At 42.8% G+C, this 17,363-nt stretch overlaps 1 protein-coding gene across 1 annotated transcript in view; it reads right to left on the reverse strand.

Annotated features, from left to right (window-relative positions):
• Positions 1–6,233: 6,233 nt before the first annotated feature.
• The window catches only part of cdh13 (cadherin 13, H-cadherin (heart)), a 614,670-nt gene continuing 603,540 nt past the window's right edge, over positions 6,234–17,363 (reverse strand). The window contains exon 15 of the mRNA XM_047353799.1: positions 6,234–7,780. Coding sequence (XP_047209755.1) covers positions 7,773–7,780 — 8 coding nt within the window. The 3' untranslated portion in view covers positions 6,234–7,772. The remainder of the gene's footprint in view (positions 7,781–17,363) is intronic.

Below are 17,363 nucleotides of genomic sequence, written 5' to 3' on the forward strand. Positions count from 1 at the left end.
GCCAAGGACCATCATGTTTTTAAAACACCCCCTGAAGCTGACAGTAAATGCACAAGCACTGGAAACTGGAACTGATAATGAAAAATTTGGTGCAATTAAAACAAATTGCATTTTGTCAAAGTTGAAGGCAGGGAAAGGGTTAGACTCTCTGTAGCACCATCTAATCACACATGCAAACCTTTCCAGAGATTCACCTCCTGAATTATCGCTCACCTTTAATAGGAGCAGACCTCCACTTATTCAAAAACGTCATTTTTAAAATTTCTATCTTCAGTGAAGAGTGAGACATCAGCAAATACCCTCACCGGCCACTTTTTAGGTACACTTTACTAGTACCAGGTGGAACCCAATTCAGAAATGTCTCAATTCTGCATGGCATGGAGTCATTAAGGTGTCAGAAACATCCCTCAGAGATTTATCGTCTGAACATCCATGATGAGAATCTAGTGTTCCACCACATCCCAAAGATCCTCTGTTGGGCTTGTTACTTTCCTTTCATCTTGTTTTCGAAGATAGAAGAAAACAATTAGGAAACTAAAGTGTATCATTGGTCCCATAAATCCCAACAGACACAACATAGTAGTGGATTATTGTCAATATTCAGCAGCCATACCAATAAAAAAACCATACCCTTCTGGTTTTATTCCTGGAGCTCTTCCTGCACAGCTTCACAGTTCTTTAATATTTAAAAATGACAAATAATTTTCATTGATTCGTACATTGCTGCAGCATACCTGTCAGAAACATTTAGTTTTAGCTTCTGTTTTTTTAAGGCCAATCCCAGACTAGCTAAAAAAGTGACAATCACCCATTCTTACCCACATTTTGTACCAATGTGATGCCATTTTGTATCCATGTATTTAACTGCAGCAAATCCTTTTCATTCTCTTTGAAGTTAAATATTTTTGATGAATTAAAGATAAAAGATCATTCTCAAATCTCATGTAAAATCTGATTTGAATGTGGAGATTTTTTATCCATCTGTTTGCTGTTGTTGCTGCTGTGGGATTGATTATGTTTGTTAGCAGAAGTGTGAATTACAGCTGTTTGTTTTGGTAGCTAATTATATGTTGTGAGCTATGATATTTACAGCTAAGCTAAATTAAGTATTTTTTGTATGTTTCACTAATCAAAAATCTATTGACCTGTCACTAAAAAGCTTGGTCCAACCATGTCCATCTAGTGGGCTGCTCAATGCTCCCTTAACCAGATGAAGCTTTAACTATGATCTTTAGCAGGTGTGTTAAACATGCACCTGAAGTGAAACAGGATCATTCCTGCATTCCATGGATTGTTTTCCATTGGTTACCAATAGATGAAGAATCAAGACTGCATGTTAGCTCCTTTCATGTTGTCAACAAAAACCTCACGAAGAAAAACTTTTACCCCATGTTGTTCGACCGAGAGCAGAACCAATGGCTTCTGAAGAGGATTTTCAAACCTGATCAGAGCAGATCAAGTATGATTTTAGATTTCATAACATCCAGGACTTTCCATCACTCACTGAATGTTCAACCTAAACAGAAAATCCCTCCTTAATACAAATAATGTGTTCTCATTGATTTCAAAATACCAGGGGTTTCCTTTTATAAACGTGGCATATGCACAAAACGGGGCCTGAAACTGGCATACATCTCTTTCCACGCAAAGGTTGTGATCCATAAGAAACAGACTTGATGAGATAATGTGCGGCCCCTCACATGAACTCTGACGCACGCGTTGCGTACAGTCGTTTTGGAGACAGGGGAAACTGGCGACGCAGATGGTGAAGGTGGGGAACTGAATCCACACTGCATCATGATTCTTCTCAGACATTTAGTTTCACTCCATATCAAACCTTAATGCTCTTCCCGGTGATCTCCAGGGTGATGTGGACCACAGTTTAACACATACATTGTGACAAGGTGTGAGGCAACAACACTGACTGTTGTTAACATTTAAACACTCGTGTGTAATGCTGCATGATGAGTTCATTGGAGCTGCTGGAGGACCTTGCAGATGGGAGAACTAGGAGGGAAAGCATTTTTAGCGATCACCAAGGTTTCTTGGCCCATGATGATGACTGGCTTATGCACCGATTTAAACTCCCTAGAGCATTGCTCTTGGATGTATATGATGAACTACAGGTGATGAATTATCCATAGGTCTGGGATATCACAGCCAGCGCTAAGCGCAGTAATACAGGGGTTGGACAATGAAACTGAAACAACTGTCATTTTAGTGTGGGAGGTTTCATGGCTAAATTGGACCAGCCTGGTAGCCAGTCTTCATTGATTGCACATTGCACCAGTAAGAGCAGAGTGTGAAGGTTCAATTAGCAGGGTAAGAGCACAGTTTTGCTCGAAATATTGAAATGCACACAACATTATGGGTGACATACCAGAGTTCAAAATAGGACAAATTGTTGGTGCATGTCTTGCTGGCGCATCTGTGACCAAGACAGTAAGTCTTTGTGATGTATCAAGAGCCACGGTATCCAGGGTAATGTCAGCAAACCACCAAGAAGGACAAACCACATCCAACAGGATTAACTGTGGACGAAAGAGGAAGCTGTCTGAAAAGGATGTTCGGGTGCTAACCCGGATTGTATCCAAAAAACATAAAACCACGACTGCCCAAATCACGGCAGAATTAAATGTGCACCTCAACTCTCCTGTTTCCACCAGAACTGTCCGTCAGGAGCTCCACAGGGTCAATATACACGGCCGGACTGCTATAGCCAAACCTTTGGTCACTCATGCCAATGCCAAACGTTGGTTTCAATGGTGCAAGGAGCGCAAATCTTGGGCTGTGGACAATGTGAAACATGTATTGTTCTCTGATGAGTCCACCTTTACTGTTTTCCCCACATCCAGGAGAGTTACGGTGTGGAGAAGCCCCAAAGAAGCGTATCACCCAGACTGTTGCTTGCCCAGAGTGAAGCATGGGGGTGGATCAGTGATGGTTTGGGCTGCCATATCATGGCATTCCCTTGGCCCAATACTTGTGCTAGATGGGCGCGTCACTGCCAAGGACTATTCAATTCAATTCAATTCAATTCAAAGATACTTTATTGATCCCTGAGGGGAAATTAGAATTCCAGTACAACCCATCCAAACAGACATCCTGACACAAGACAAGGGGGGACGGGTCACCGAGGCTTTACTGCCCACTCACAGGCGCTGCCCTTGTTAGATGAGAATAGAGACCACATTAGGAAAGTAGAGGGAAAAAATCATATTTCACACTTTATCCTTAGCAGGATACAGTTTGAGATTGCAAAAAACCTCAGAACAAGGAAGCAACAAGTTTACAAAACAACATCATGCCGGGAATGGTGAAGGTGGTGTGAGGGGTGCATATGTTTATCTTGAGCATGCGTGTGTGTGCGAGTGAGTGTGTGTAAGTAAGTCCATGAAGCACTGTACCAGAGGCCATTGTCCTTGATGGTTCGTTGGAAGGTTCATCAACCGGCCACAAAGTTCTGAGCAGGTCCACATATGCCCTCAGGGAAGGGAGGAGGCAGAGGGAGCAGAGCGTCATGTTTACATAACTTCCAGGAGAAGTTGAAGATAGCCAGCCATCAAGGCCATGCAGGGGAGCCAGATTCAGAAAAACAATAATTATTTGGGTTAGGCTGACTCTTAATTTTCCGTCAGCCTTGAGAGTCTCGCTGGTTCTTCTCAAAGGCGAATCCAAACAGCCAAATTCCTGGTCTTTCGCCAGATCCCAGCGAACAACTTTCTCCAAGGTTTATCCTATTTCACCCCTGAGTCCAGGAACCGCAACCTGCATGCGATCCTGTGTAAGGATCACATCCAGTCTGCGATTCAGCTCACGTAACATCTCAGTCTGAGTGCTGATCGCCCTGAAGATCCCATTATACATGCCAGGCAGCCTCACAATTGCCAGAACAGCTGCTGACATTCTCCGAATTTCTCAACATGCCAGGTAACCGCTGACTCCAAAAAGCAGAAATCCTGATATCAAACATCCAATTATATACACATCTTCCACATCCTCGACTGACATTATCGACAAACACACAATCCGCCACTTCTGCCAGGAGTCCATTGTGTATCCAGAGAAAAACGTCCAGTCCGGACAAGTTGGGCTCTCCTTCACCCTGTCTTCTCCTCGAGAAAATTTGATCAATTGCATTGAGAGACCAGCTGACCAAATCCATAACTAAGAATTTGGAAGATATGCAAGAAGAGGCTCCAAAGACAAGACACAGAGCTGAAGCAGGGCAGATATGGGAGGGGGTGGGAGACAGAGAAAAAGCGTCCTCCTCCACCGAGAGCAGAAAGAAACAATCCTACCAAACAATCCTTGAGGACCATGTGCATCCAATGGTTCAAACATTGTATCCTGAAGGTGGTGCCGTGTATCAGGATGACAATGCACCAATACACACAGCAAGACTGGTGAAAGATTGGTTTGATGAACATGAAAGTGAAGTTGAACATCTCCCATGGCCTGCACAGTCACCAGATCTAAATATTATTGAGCCACATTGGGGTGTTTTGGAGGAGCGAGTCAGGAAACGTTTTCCTCCACCAGTATCACGTAGTGACCTGGCCACTATCCTGCAAGAAGAATGGCTTAAAATCCCTCTGACCACTGTGCAGGACTTGTATATGTCATTCCCAAGACGAATTGACGCTGTATTGGCCGCAAAAGGAGGCCCTACACCATACTAATAAATTATTGTGGTCTAAAACCAGGTGTTTCAGTTTCATTGTCCAACCCCTGTACATTGTCCATTAGGAAGAACCATTTGTGTCCAAGCTTTAACGTCCTGCCAGAGGTCTTGAGATGTTGCTTCAACATTTCCAAATAATGTTGTTGAAGAGCATCAGTCCATCCTGCAGCAAAACAGCCATAGGATGATGCTGCCACCCATGTTGGGATGATGTTCTCGAGCTTACAAGCCCCCCTCCCGCCCCAATGTTGCCTTTTGATACATCTACAGGTGTGCCTCCATTCAACTTAAATGTTCTGAGGCTAATAAAGCCACCAAAGATGCTATGACCATGTCTTTGGTAATGCTTTGGGGCACAGTATCTTAGTGTATGTAAACCTCTCATTACTCTGACATTTAGCAAATAGAAATAAACTTAGTAATCCTAAAAGATACTAATAAATTATTGTGGTCTAAAACCAGGTGTTTTAGTTTCATTGTCCAACCCCTGTACCTGCCGTCCTAGATGGCTTTGTTAATATGAACAGTCCATACATCAGATTTCCCTACACTATGGGAGATCAGGCCAACATTAAATGACAGTTTGCAGCAATGTCCAGTTTTCCAAATGTAATCAGCTCAATTGACTGCACTCATATTGCTATAAAGACCATATGATAATGAATTTGTGTATGTAAAGAGTCCTAGTCATATGTAATGCCAACATGTACCTGACTAATTTAGTGGCACAATCGCCTGGCTCAACACATGATTCCTTTATCTTGGTGCAAAGCAATGTAGGGAAGAGGCTGCAGGCAGGTGCTATACGTGATGGGTGGCCTCTTGGTAAGTCAATGAAATCTTGTTTTGGAAATCCTAACCAGTCGGGCCTGATGTACTGATGCAATCTTCTGCCATAACCCGCAGACAACAGTGGCTACCCCCTTAGTCGCTGGCTCCTAACCCCCTTTACACAGCCCCAGAGCACTCACACCTGCTCACACCTGTGTATGCTCAACTGTGGAGCCTGCCATCGGCCGCCTAAACTGCCAGTGGCGCTGTCTGGATGCGTCTGGGGGAAAACTCTTATATTATCCGAGGTATTATTCGAGGAAGGTGTTCAAGATTGTCAAGGCGTGTGATGTGCTGCACAACCTGGTTCTGAGGTACGACATCCATCTCCCTCCTGGCCTCCCTCCTCCGCAGAATGATGACCCTGACCCACATCCCCTCTCGGACAAGAGGAATTTCAACATGGAGCATGGTTCAGTGAGGAAGTCATGTAGCATTAATTTCTTTAAGAATTTTTTTTAATGTGTTTGACATGTGTTTTGCAGAATAGCTTTGTTAGCACCCGACCTCCTCCAGACGCACCATGCGCTTGAATTGGACTGGTTTTGGGGCAAACCTCAGTATCCATTATATATATATAAAAAAACACAGAGTCATTTAGGCAGTGTCATTTAGGCAATAAATGCAAGCATTTATTGCCTAAATGACACTTCCAGAATAAATGCATGCATGATCTGTTTTAATTCATCGGAATAAACACATTATTCACAAAAAAGCATTGTGGGATCTTTCAGTAACAGCTTTATTAAATTAGTGCAAAAGACAGACAGAACTCCTTCAAAATGTCCTCTTTTGTTTAAGTTGGTCTTCCAGACGAACCCACACACACTAAGTTTCTCCATGAACGCGAAGGATAAAGAGCAAAACTATCCACCAAAACCAAAGTCGTTGTTTTCTTCTTTAAACACGACTTTTTTTGACTTGTAACGAGAGATGGACAGAGAACAGGAAAGGCAGAAATGACAGGCGATCCAAACCAAACCTAAATACAGCTGCAGTCAACGAAACATCACTCCTGATTGTGCAGTTAATCACACATTAAAAAGGAAAACAGTAAAAACAACAAAAGATGTTACAATAAAATAGTGAACACAACAATAGCTTTAGAAACAGTTTCTAAATTCACAGAAAAAATGGGTTCCTCTTTTTTAAATGTACTTACTGTGAGAATGACCAAAGAACTTGCAATCAAACTACATAAATTAATCAATACTGTATATTTATACAATGGTGAAAAATAAACATATTTATATATAGTATTTTTTAAGGTTTATACCATTACTGTAAAAATTTACAGTTTTTCACTCCATGACAACTAATGCAAAAAGAACAGAAGCGAATGAAGAACTCCAGAGTCTCTTACTTTGAAGGCTTATGGCTACAACCTTGACCTAAAAAGACCACAACCACTACAGACAAAAAAAAAACCAGGCTTTTGTTCTTCCTGCTTAGAGACAGGAAAAGATCAAACACGATCTGTAACGAGAAAAAAAAAAATGTCAAAAGTCACCGTTCTTCACCGACCAGGACAGCAGCCAAGCTGTTGCAGTGTTCGCTGGCCCAGCAATGGACACGCAGGTCAATGGACACACAGGTAAGGAGACGCTTATGAATAGTCAGGCAATCTTCATGAAAGGGGGAGGGGGGCAGGTAAAAGAGGTAGCCATGAAGGTTGAAGTGGGCAAGACAGGAGGACCCATAGGTGTCAATGAGGGAAACAACTGGAGGTTTATTGTTCGTTAGGAGTTAAATTTCTTTTTTCTCTCACAAAATCATTATTTATGTTCTTTCAAGTCTCGCTTACAGAAGTGGCATGAAGCCACGAACACTGCTAACACCCACTATATCACTGCAACACAGATGTGCCAATGCAATACAGTGACAACTTGAAAACAAAATTGAATAATCAATGATGAATGAAGAGCAAGAGTGAGAGAGAAGAGTCAGAGTTGGAAAAAATAACCAAACACAAGAGAGGGCAGGAGAGGGGCAGACACAGCAAGAAAAGGAAAGAGGGAGAACAGGAATTAAAGAGGGGAAACAGGATAAGCAAGAAGTTATTTTACCAAAACAAAAAACCCATTGGTGATACACAGCAGTTGTGCCACTGAGAATATTCTACATTTGCTTGTTTGACTTGTCGTGCTGAGAAGATTTCTTCTTGCTGCTTCTTCTCTCCTAAGCCTGGGTCATGTGGGGGAGATAAGTCGTTGCTTTTCAGTGTTGTGAAAAGGACTACAAGAGGTTTCAGCAGAACCTACAGGCCTGGTGAGAGGAGAAATGGGTGAAAGGGGAAAAATTTGGATGGGAAAGGAAGGGGAAAAGGCAAAACAAGTGTTAATGTTTTCATTGAGCAAGATCAACTGCACTCAACCTGTGACTGCAATGGAATAATGATGGATAAAAACATGAGCCCAGTCAAACTGGACCTGCACATGGTTTCCACTTTTCAATCAAGGTTTTGTGCAGTTGTTTTGAGTTGTCAGTATCTAACCTGCAGTAGAAAACAGTCAGAATGATCTCAGTTTGGAGAAATTCAAGTCATGACAGCTGTTACTAAAAGCTTAAATTAAAAAACGTGTCTTCACTTTCGCATCTGGCAGTTGTTTTCTAGTCAAACACCTGTTTTGTTGCAAACTTGTCTTTGAATGCAGCACCTTGTGGCTTGACTTCTCTGTGAATTTATCTAAACTTGTTTACTGCAGTTAGAATACTAAATTCTCACAGGTAATCCACATAGCCCCCATTAAACAAAACTCAAAATCTGTTAGGGTCAACACAAAAAAATCCACAAGTCATAAAGTTTGGACTAATGCTGTTTTCCTCAGTGTTCGGAGTTATTAAATAAGGAAGCAGCAGTTTGTCTCTTTAGTGCAGCAGCTTGCAAAAAGCCACTGAAATCTGAGGCAGGCTGATGAAAAGACTCAGGTAAATTCACCTGAGTGCACACAAACAAACCTGCTGCAGCATGAAATGTGATTTTATTGATTGCCTCTCTGCCATCCATCGTCACATGGCCTGCTCTCTACTTCTGACATGGTTGGAGATGGAGGAGCTCATTCCTGTTTGAGCTCATCCTATTTTCGTCTTTCCATATTTGCTCTTTTATGATAAAAATTCAAGGTAAAATGACACGTTATAGATTTGGCTTCTAATTATGTTCTTAAACTGCACTCAGGAACGAAGCAGGTCTCTAATTGTACTTCATATATGAGCATTGGATAAAAGCTTCACAAGTGCACTTATGAGTCCATAAACTTTCAACTGTTTTACTCTTCGATTAAAATGAATTGATTTTAAAAGTCTGGAGACTTAAACATATTGTTTAAAAATTTTTATTTTGTAGTTAATGTTTTACATTATTTAAAGTTTTTTATTCGTTTGATGCATAATTGTGTGTCATTATGTGGCTGTGTGTCTGTATGTGTCTGGGTGGGTGTGTGTCTGCATTGGACTGTGTGTGTTTGTGTGTTGGTTCATCAGAGGCTAAAAGTGAAGAGATTTCCAGGTCCTTCATGTAAATTTGTTCTCCACTGTCAGAGAAAAATGCTAATCAGGACATTTAAAAGGAAAAGTTGAATATTTGCTCTGACGCCTGATAAAATGTTTCCTCTGTTCCCTTCAGTTAACCAGTCCTCTCAGTCTGCAGGTATTACTACATTTTAAATAACTTTCTTTATTTAAGGAAACTGATTAATCCTTAGATGCTGGCAGATCAAATCAGTTCTATTTTCTTTCTAACACGATTTCTGTTGTTAAAGTCTTCTAACATTTTAAATGAGGAAACATTTCCCACATCTTTTCTTTTTATCTCATCCATATTCTGGTAAGATATGATATTTAATTCCCACAAACAGCCGTTCTAAAACTGTTATATTTAATTCGGCATCACAAACAAACACATTCCCGAGACTCTGACAAGATAAGCCCCCCTGTCACACCTCAGATCATGTGGTCGCTACAACTCAATGAATCCAGTTACAGGAAAAAAGCACAAAAACACATTTTAAAAATTGCAATCACCTGGTTGCATAGGTGTTCACACCTTTAAAGTAATTCAGCTGTAATTCAGCTGTCCTTATAGGAATATTCCTGACTTTGATCACTTGCATCCTTTAGCTCAGGGGTCACTTATTAAAAATCATCAGGGTCCATATAAAGAAAATCAGTAACCAGTAAAGGTCCGGAGACATTTTCAATTATAATCAGTTACTTTAAACAGCATTTAACACTTGTTGTAGAAAGAATTTGCATCCAGAAACCGATGATTGTCACTCAGAATCAGCTTTATTTTAATCTTGCAAGAGAGAAGGATTTTACAGCATTGGAGATGCGCTCAGTAGTGCTGCCAAATCGTTCTGACTAGACAAAGTAAAAGTTCTCCTATAAGCTACAACAGTTCTCAAGGTGACTCTCATGAGATGTGTTGTCCTAGACATAATCTTAACAGTGTGGCAAACATATTATCTCACACAGCTGCAGGCAGAAGGCTGAGAAACCATTACTCTAAGACTACACAAAGAAGAATGGAACAACACAGAGGGATTCTAATACTTTTGTCAGTTCCTGTAGAGAATCAAGGAGAGAATCAAGCAAGGCACTAAAATTTCCATAACACACTGAAACAAAATGCAGGTGTTTATACATCCGTGCCTTAATGTTTTACATGAAAGAAATAACATAAAAATAGAACTTTCCATATTGAAAGATAAAGTGCTTTTTGAAATAGAGAAGAACAATCCTTTATAATTTATAGACAATTTTCAAACATCTTACAACATCTTTTATAAAACAACTGAACTTTTTGTTGAGTTGGCTTAATGAGAGACGTGGGCGTTAGGCTGCCCTGCAAGGATTTTAAACCTGGGCTTGAAGGGCGGCAAAGCCATTCTCAAGCACATATCAAGGTGCTCATTGGTGAGCCTGGAACGATATTTATTTCTGATTATGTTCATGGTGAAGAATGCTGCTTCACAGCAGTAGCTTCAGCCAAACATACTGAAAATGTGCAGGGCCATCTTTTTCAGAGTTGGGAAAGCTGTCTCTGAGACTGTTTGGATCCTGAAAGATGTAGCATCACACACTGCAACCTGCCTTTTTAGTATCACATTGGACTAAAGACCTGCTAGTTCCAGTTGAAGAGACCCTGCATTTGCCCACCTAAAGGTGTCACCTGCCTCCTTGGAAAATCCTCGGATCTCGGTGAAAAGGAATGGGTTCTGAATGAACAGACTGCGGTGCTCTCAAAGGGTGAAACGGTCAAATCGTTTCTCAAAATTGGTAATCAGTTTGTTCACAAATTCCACACAATTAGTCTCGTCTCCTCTGACTTGTACCTTGACAGCCGGGAAGTGTGTGGAGTCTCCCTGCAGGTCTGCTTTGAATATCTCCAGTTTTCTTTGGAATGCCTGGATAGCTGTCATTAGATCACAGACTGAATTGTCCTGGCCTTGCAGCTTTAAATTCAGTTGATTCGAGTGGGATGTCATGTCAACCAAGAAAGCTACACAATCCATCTTCTCTGTATCATTCAGAAATGAAAGAAATTGTGTTGCCTTTTGACTCTTTAGTTGTCCCAAGACCATTTGAATTTCTTTTCGAATGGACCAAAAGCGCTCCAAAACTCTGCCTTTACTCTGCCACCTAACAATGTTGTGCAGCAAGAGGTCATCTGCATTTGCTTCAACTTCCTTGAGGAACTCTCTGAGCAGGCAGTGTTGCAGCGAAGAAGATGCCCGGTGAAAGTTATTCATTCTCATCACTGTGTTCATCACATCAGCATACTGATCCGAGAGAATGGCACACAGGACTGATTGGTGTATTATACAACGGTAAGAGATTAGTTCAGGGTGGTCCTCTTTCATTCTTGCCACTGCTCCCTTTATCTCCCTAACATAGCCGGGGCTCCATCTGTAGAGATTGAAATTACTTTTCTCACATCTATTTCCCTTTCTGTTAACATCATCTTTATTGCTTGGTAGATATCTCCAGCCTTCCCTGGGCTGCCACCTTACCATGGTGAAGGGGTTTGAATGTCCCAATGATCCTAGAAGCTATGTTGTCAGGGGCTTTATGCCCCTAGTAGGGTCACCCAAGGCAAACAGGTCCTAGGTGAGGGATCAGACAAAGCGCAGCCTACAGACCCTTTATGATGATTACCATAAATGTAAACTTTGTTTCCTCGCCCGGTCACCGGGGCCCCACTCTGGAGCCAGGCCTGGAGGTGACTGGCTGGTGGCCGGGCCTTTACCTGTGGAGCCTGGTCAGGCACACCCGCAGAGGAAACGTGGGTCCCCCTTCCGATGGGCTCACTACCCATGGCAGGGGCCAAAGGGGTTGGATGATATGGCGGCCGAAGGCGGCGTCCTTGGCGGTCTGATCCAAGGCTGCAAAAGCTGGCTCTTGGGACGCGGAATGTCACTTCTCTGGTGGGGAAGGAACCTGAGTTGGTGTGCAAGTTAGAGAGGTTCCGGCTAGAAATAGTTGGGCTCATCTCTGGCACCAGTCTCCATGAGAGGGGTTGGACACTCTTCCACTTGCCCTTGGTGAGAGGCGCAGAGCTGGGGTGGGCATACTTGTTGCCCCCCATCTCGGCGCATGTAAGTTGGGTTTATCCCGGTGAATGAGAGGGTAGCCTCCCTCCGCAGGTGGGGGGACGGGTTCTGACTGTCGTTTGTGCTTATGCACCAAACAGTAGTTCAGACTGCCCACCCTTTTTGGAGAGCGTCCCTCCGGGGGGCTCCCTTGTTCTACTGGGGGACTTCAACGCTCATGTTGGCAATGACAGTGAGACCTGGAGGAGTGTGGTTGGGAGGAATGGCCCTCCCGTTCTGAACCCGAGTGGTGTTTTGTTATTGGACTTCTGTACTTGTCATGGATTGTCCATAACTAACACCATGATCAAGCATAAGGGTGTCTATATGTGCTCTTGGCACCAGGACACCCTAGGCCGCAGTTTGATGATCAACTTTGTTGCTGTGTCATCTGATCTGTGGCCGCATGTCTTGGACACTCGGGTGAAGAGGGGAGCGGAGAACGTCCCACTGGGAGGAGGCCCGGAGGAAGGACCATGACACGCTGTAGGGACTATGTTTCTCGGCTGGCCTGGGAATGCCTTAGGATTCCCCCGGACGAACTGGTCCAAGTAGCTGGGGAGAAGGAAGTATGGGTCTGTCTGCTTAGGCTGCTGCCCCCACGACCCGACCCTGGATAAGCGGAAGACAATGGATAGATGGATGGATGGAGATATTGTGCCCTCTGTTTTAGCTATCTAGAGAAGCTACACCTAACACATCTTCAAACATTTTACTTTCCTCTTTGTTAAAGAATCTCACAAAAACTACAAGGTGGGCATTGCCAAAGGTATCACCTGTGTTTCAGTTTAATTTCTCCACAGTGAATTAGTCCACAGTGGACTTGAACTGTGGACTAGAGTATACACACCCAGTTTACAAAGAAGAAGAAAAACGCTTATTTAACAGGAATACATACAGTATAAGCCTTGCCTTTTACTGCTAATCTGTAAAAATGCTTGGAACAAAACACGGCGTTTTAAATTTAAATGTGGAAATTAGTCATAGCTTCTGTTTCTCATTATGGGGTTTTTGTTTCTTGCTTTTCTCTTTTCTTATGAGCAGATTTTGCTTTCACCTGTTGCTCACAACTCTTGAGTTTTTGTTTCAATCAGACAAATGGATGGTGTAGTTTGACTGCTGTCCCGCCATCGTTTTTCTTCTTTTATCTCTTCCTCTTTCTGTGAGATTACAGAGCTGGCTTGAGGAATGTGAGCTATCATTCTAGAAGACACTGTGAAACCAAATGGACTTGAAAAATTGTGAAGCGATCGAAGCGTGCCCGAATGAAAATGAATATACAATTTGGAAAATGGCGCAGAATGGGTCGAACCGATTGATTTCATTTTACTGTCGTTTTTCCCTTAAGTCTTCACTTTCATAACAGCCAGGCACACTCAAAGAAAACTTTAAACTCAAAGTATTGGCTTTTCAAATCTAATGAGAGTCCCTGGCAGCCCTGTTTCACCTCACAAGAAAAACTGGATATAAAAGAGGTAACCCTTCCCTCTGGCTAAAAAGTGAAGCCCCTGACATGAAAATTCACTGCTGAATCAATTCAGTGTAGCTTTAATGTCGACTGTGAAATCATGGCTCAGAAGCAGACGAAAGAGACCTTTCTGTAGAAGGAAGGTGGAGAAAGATGGAGTTGGATGAGCTGCATATTATCACTTTAACTGAGGTGGGTTCGATAACGAATGACTCACTTCATGTTACAACCTGCAGCATCAACCAAATGTACTTCCTCAAAGATTAAAGGTGGGAAGGTTCCATAATGACTCCTGCTGCGTTACATTGCCTCTTGATGCATATTTGTATCACTGGTCGTTGATCCATTTTCAGGTATAAACACACCGAGATACGAACTGAGTGAGTATAAGGATTCATCACACTAGGCATCCTGTCCTCAAATCTGATCAATGCTTAGAGTAAAAGTTACACATCGCCTACAAAGTAGCAGGAAGTGGACATTTTCTTCTTCATAGTATCATTAAAATAATAAACGTTTAAATGGTTTTGTATGGTGGCGCAGCTGGTAACACTGTTGCCTTGCAGCAAGAAGGTCCTAGGTTCAACTCCTGGCCGAGGGTATTTCTGCATGGAGTTTGCACGTTCTCTCTGTGCATGCGTGGGTTCTTACTGGGTACTCTGGTTTCCTCCCACAGTCCAAAATCATGACTGTTAGGTTACTCGGTCTCTCTAAATTGCACTTAGGTGTGAATAAGTGTGTGCTTGGTTGTTTGTCCTGTATGTCTCTGTGTTGCCCTGCGATGGATTGACGACATGTTCAGGGTGTAACTCGCCTCTCACCCGTAGACTGCTGGAGATAGGCACCAGCTCCCCCATGACCCACTATGGAAGAAGCGGTATAGAAGATGAATGAATGAATGTTTTTCACTGTGGATATGACAGACACACTGATGTTAACTTATCTTACTCCATTTATTTTTGGTCTCTCTAGGAAAAAGTGCCAACTTAATGCATAAAATGTCAATTTAACAAGCTGCAGGAGGTGAGGGAAAAAATCAGGACACTGGATGGAACAGAACCTATTTGTGGTCCTTTGTAATGTGCAGAGCAGAAAGGAGGGTGACAGTTGATTAGCTCAGGTATGTCACGACTGTGAGTTGAAAACAGAGTTGCTGCGGCATGAAGACGAATCTAGAGCGATTCTGTCAGGCTAAAACTGAATATAATGAAAGTTAATAAGCCTAAAGCAGTTCACAGTATAATGATGAATGGGTTCTACATGCATTAGTAATTCATCAACTAAGCAAACTGAGCTGATTTCAGTCCAAACATTGTAATGCAGAAAATCATAAACTCCCACTTTGCTGCAGGCTGATATCGGCTGAATGAATGAATCATGAATGAAAGTGAACTCATGGCATCAATAACATCAGCATGTAGAGATTCAGAGTGTGCTGTGGTTTATGCATGGCTCAGATACACACATATTCATTTCTAATCATGGGGGACAGAGCTGGCTCAATGCTGTATGAGGCCCTAAGCAGGACGTTGCTCAGCCACTAGAGAGCCACTGAGCTCCATTTAATAATGTTTAGGCTTGATTATTTTTGATATTGCATTAACTGTTTTATATTATACAGGGATAGGTTTCATTTCCAGGTGTACATCTTCCACCACTTTGGGGTTGTGAGGTTTCATACCTGGGTTCTTTAAGGAGTGTAGAAATGATGCATGACTGCATCTGGGAGGAGTTTTCTGGGTGGCTGGGTACAGCTGTGTCCCAGAGGTGCCCATGTCCGGCACCAACGAGGGCCTGAGAGGTTCTTTGGGCTCCTCTAAGCTGGCAACCTGGTTTTCTCACCAAGGATGGTTTGCTGCTTGCATCCAGTGGTTTTTCCACCTCCACCTGGACCCAGAGTTGGCCCTGGTGGCAGTCAATGAGTGAGGCCAGCCTGTCCAGCAGGTCCTGACCACCAAGGAAAAGCTCTTTGCTCAATGTGCACAATGGATGGGGGTGCACCAGAGTCATGTCTTTGAGTGTGATGTCCATCTCCACCCAGCTGGTGATGATTACATCACAAGCTTCGGCCTGAAATGGTTTACTGAGGGAGAGCATTACTTTACTCACCTCTTCAAACAAGACTGAGCCCATCAGGTTGATCTCTGATCCTGTTTTAAAATGGAAACTCAGTCTGACATGTTCTCCTACACTGGTGAGATAGTACAGGTCCTTTTCAAAATATTAGCATATTGTGATAAAGTTCATTATTTTCCATAATGTCATGATGAAAATTTAACATTCATATATTTTAGATTCATTGCACACTAACTGAAATATTTCAGGTCTTTTATTGTCTTAATACGGATGATTTTGGCATACAGCTCATGAAAACCCAAAATTCCTATCTCACAAAATTAGCATATTTCATCCGACCAATAAAAGAAAAGTGTTTTTAATACAAAAAACGTCAACCTTCAAATAATCATGTAAAGTTATGCACTCAATACTTGGTCGGGAATCCTTTTGCAGAAATGACTGCTTCAATGCGGCGTGGCATGGAGGCAATCAGCCTGTGGCACTGCTGAGGTCTTATGGAGGCCCAGGATGCTTCGATAGCGGCCTTTAGCTCATCCAGAGTGTTGGGTCTTGAGTCTCTCAACGTTCTCTTCACAATATCCCACAGATTCTCTATGGGGTTCAGGTCAGGGGAGTTGGCAGGCCAATTGAGCACAGTGATACCATGGTCAGTAAACCATTTACCAGTGGTTTTGGCACTGTGAGCAGGGGCCAGGTCGTGCTGAAAAATGAAATCTTCATCTCCATAAAGCTTTTCAGCAGATGGAAGCATGAAGTGCTCCAAAATCTCCTGATAGCTAGCTGCATTGACCCTGCCCTTGATAAAACACAGTGGACCAACACCAGCAGCTGACACGGCACCCCAGACCATCACTGACTGTGGGTACTTGACACTGGACTTCTGGCATTTTGGCATTTCCTTCTCCCCAGTCTTCCTCTAGACTCTGGCACCCTGATTTCCAAATGACATGCAGAATTTGCTTTCATCCGAAAAAAGTACTTTGGACCACTGAGCAACAGTCCAGTGCTGCTTCTCTGTAGCCCAGGTCAGGCGCTTCTGCCGCTGTTTCTGGTTCAAAGGTGGCTTGACCTGGGGAATGCAGCACCTGTAGCCCATTTCCTGCACACGCCTGTGCACGGTGGCTCTGGATGTTTCTACTCCAGACTCAGTCCACTGCTTCCGCAGGTCCCCCAAGGTCTGGAATCGGCCCTTCTCCACAATCTTCCTCAGGGTCCGGTCACCTCTTCTCGTTGTGAAGCGTTTTCTGCCGCACTTTTTCCTTCCCACAGACTTCCCACTGAGGTGCCTTGATACAGCACTCTGGGAACAGCCTATTCATTCAGAAATTTCTTTCTGTGTCTTACCCTCTTGCTTGAGGGTGTCAATAGTGGCCTTCTGGACAGCAGTCAGGTCGGCAGTCTTACCCATGATTGGGGTTTTGAGTGATGAACCAGGCTGGGAGTTTTAAAGGCCTCAGGAATCTTTTGCAGGTGTTTAGAGTTAACTCGTTGATTCAGATGATTAGGTTCATAGCTCGTTTAGAGACCCTTTTAATGATATGCTAATTTTGTGAGATAGGAATTTTGGGTTTTCATGAGCTGTATGCCAAAATCATCCGTATTAAGACAATAAAAGACCTGAAATATTTCAGTTAGTGTGCAATGAATCTAAAATATATGAATGTTAAATTTTCATCATGACATTATGGAAAATAATGGACTTTATCAC

Source organism: Girardinichthys multiradiatus, chromosome 2 (genome assembly GCF_021462225.1).
Source record: "Girardinichthys multiradiatus isolate DD_20200921_A chromosome 2, DD_fGirMul_XY1, whole genome shotgun sequence".
NCBI classification, from domain to species: Eukaryota; Metazoa; Chordata; class Actinopteri; order Cyprinodontiformes; family Goodeidae; genus Girardinichthys; species Girardinichthys multiradiatus.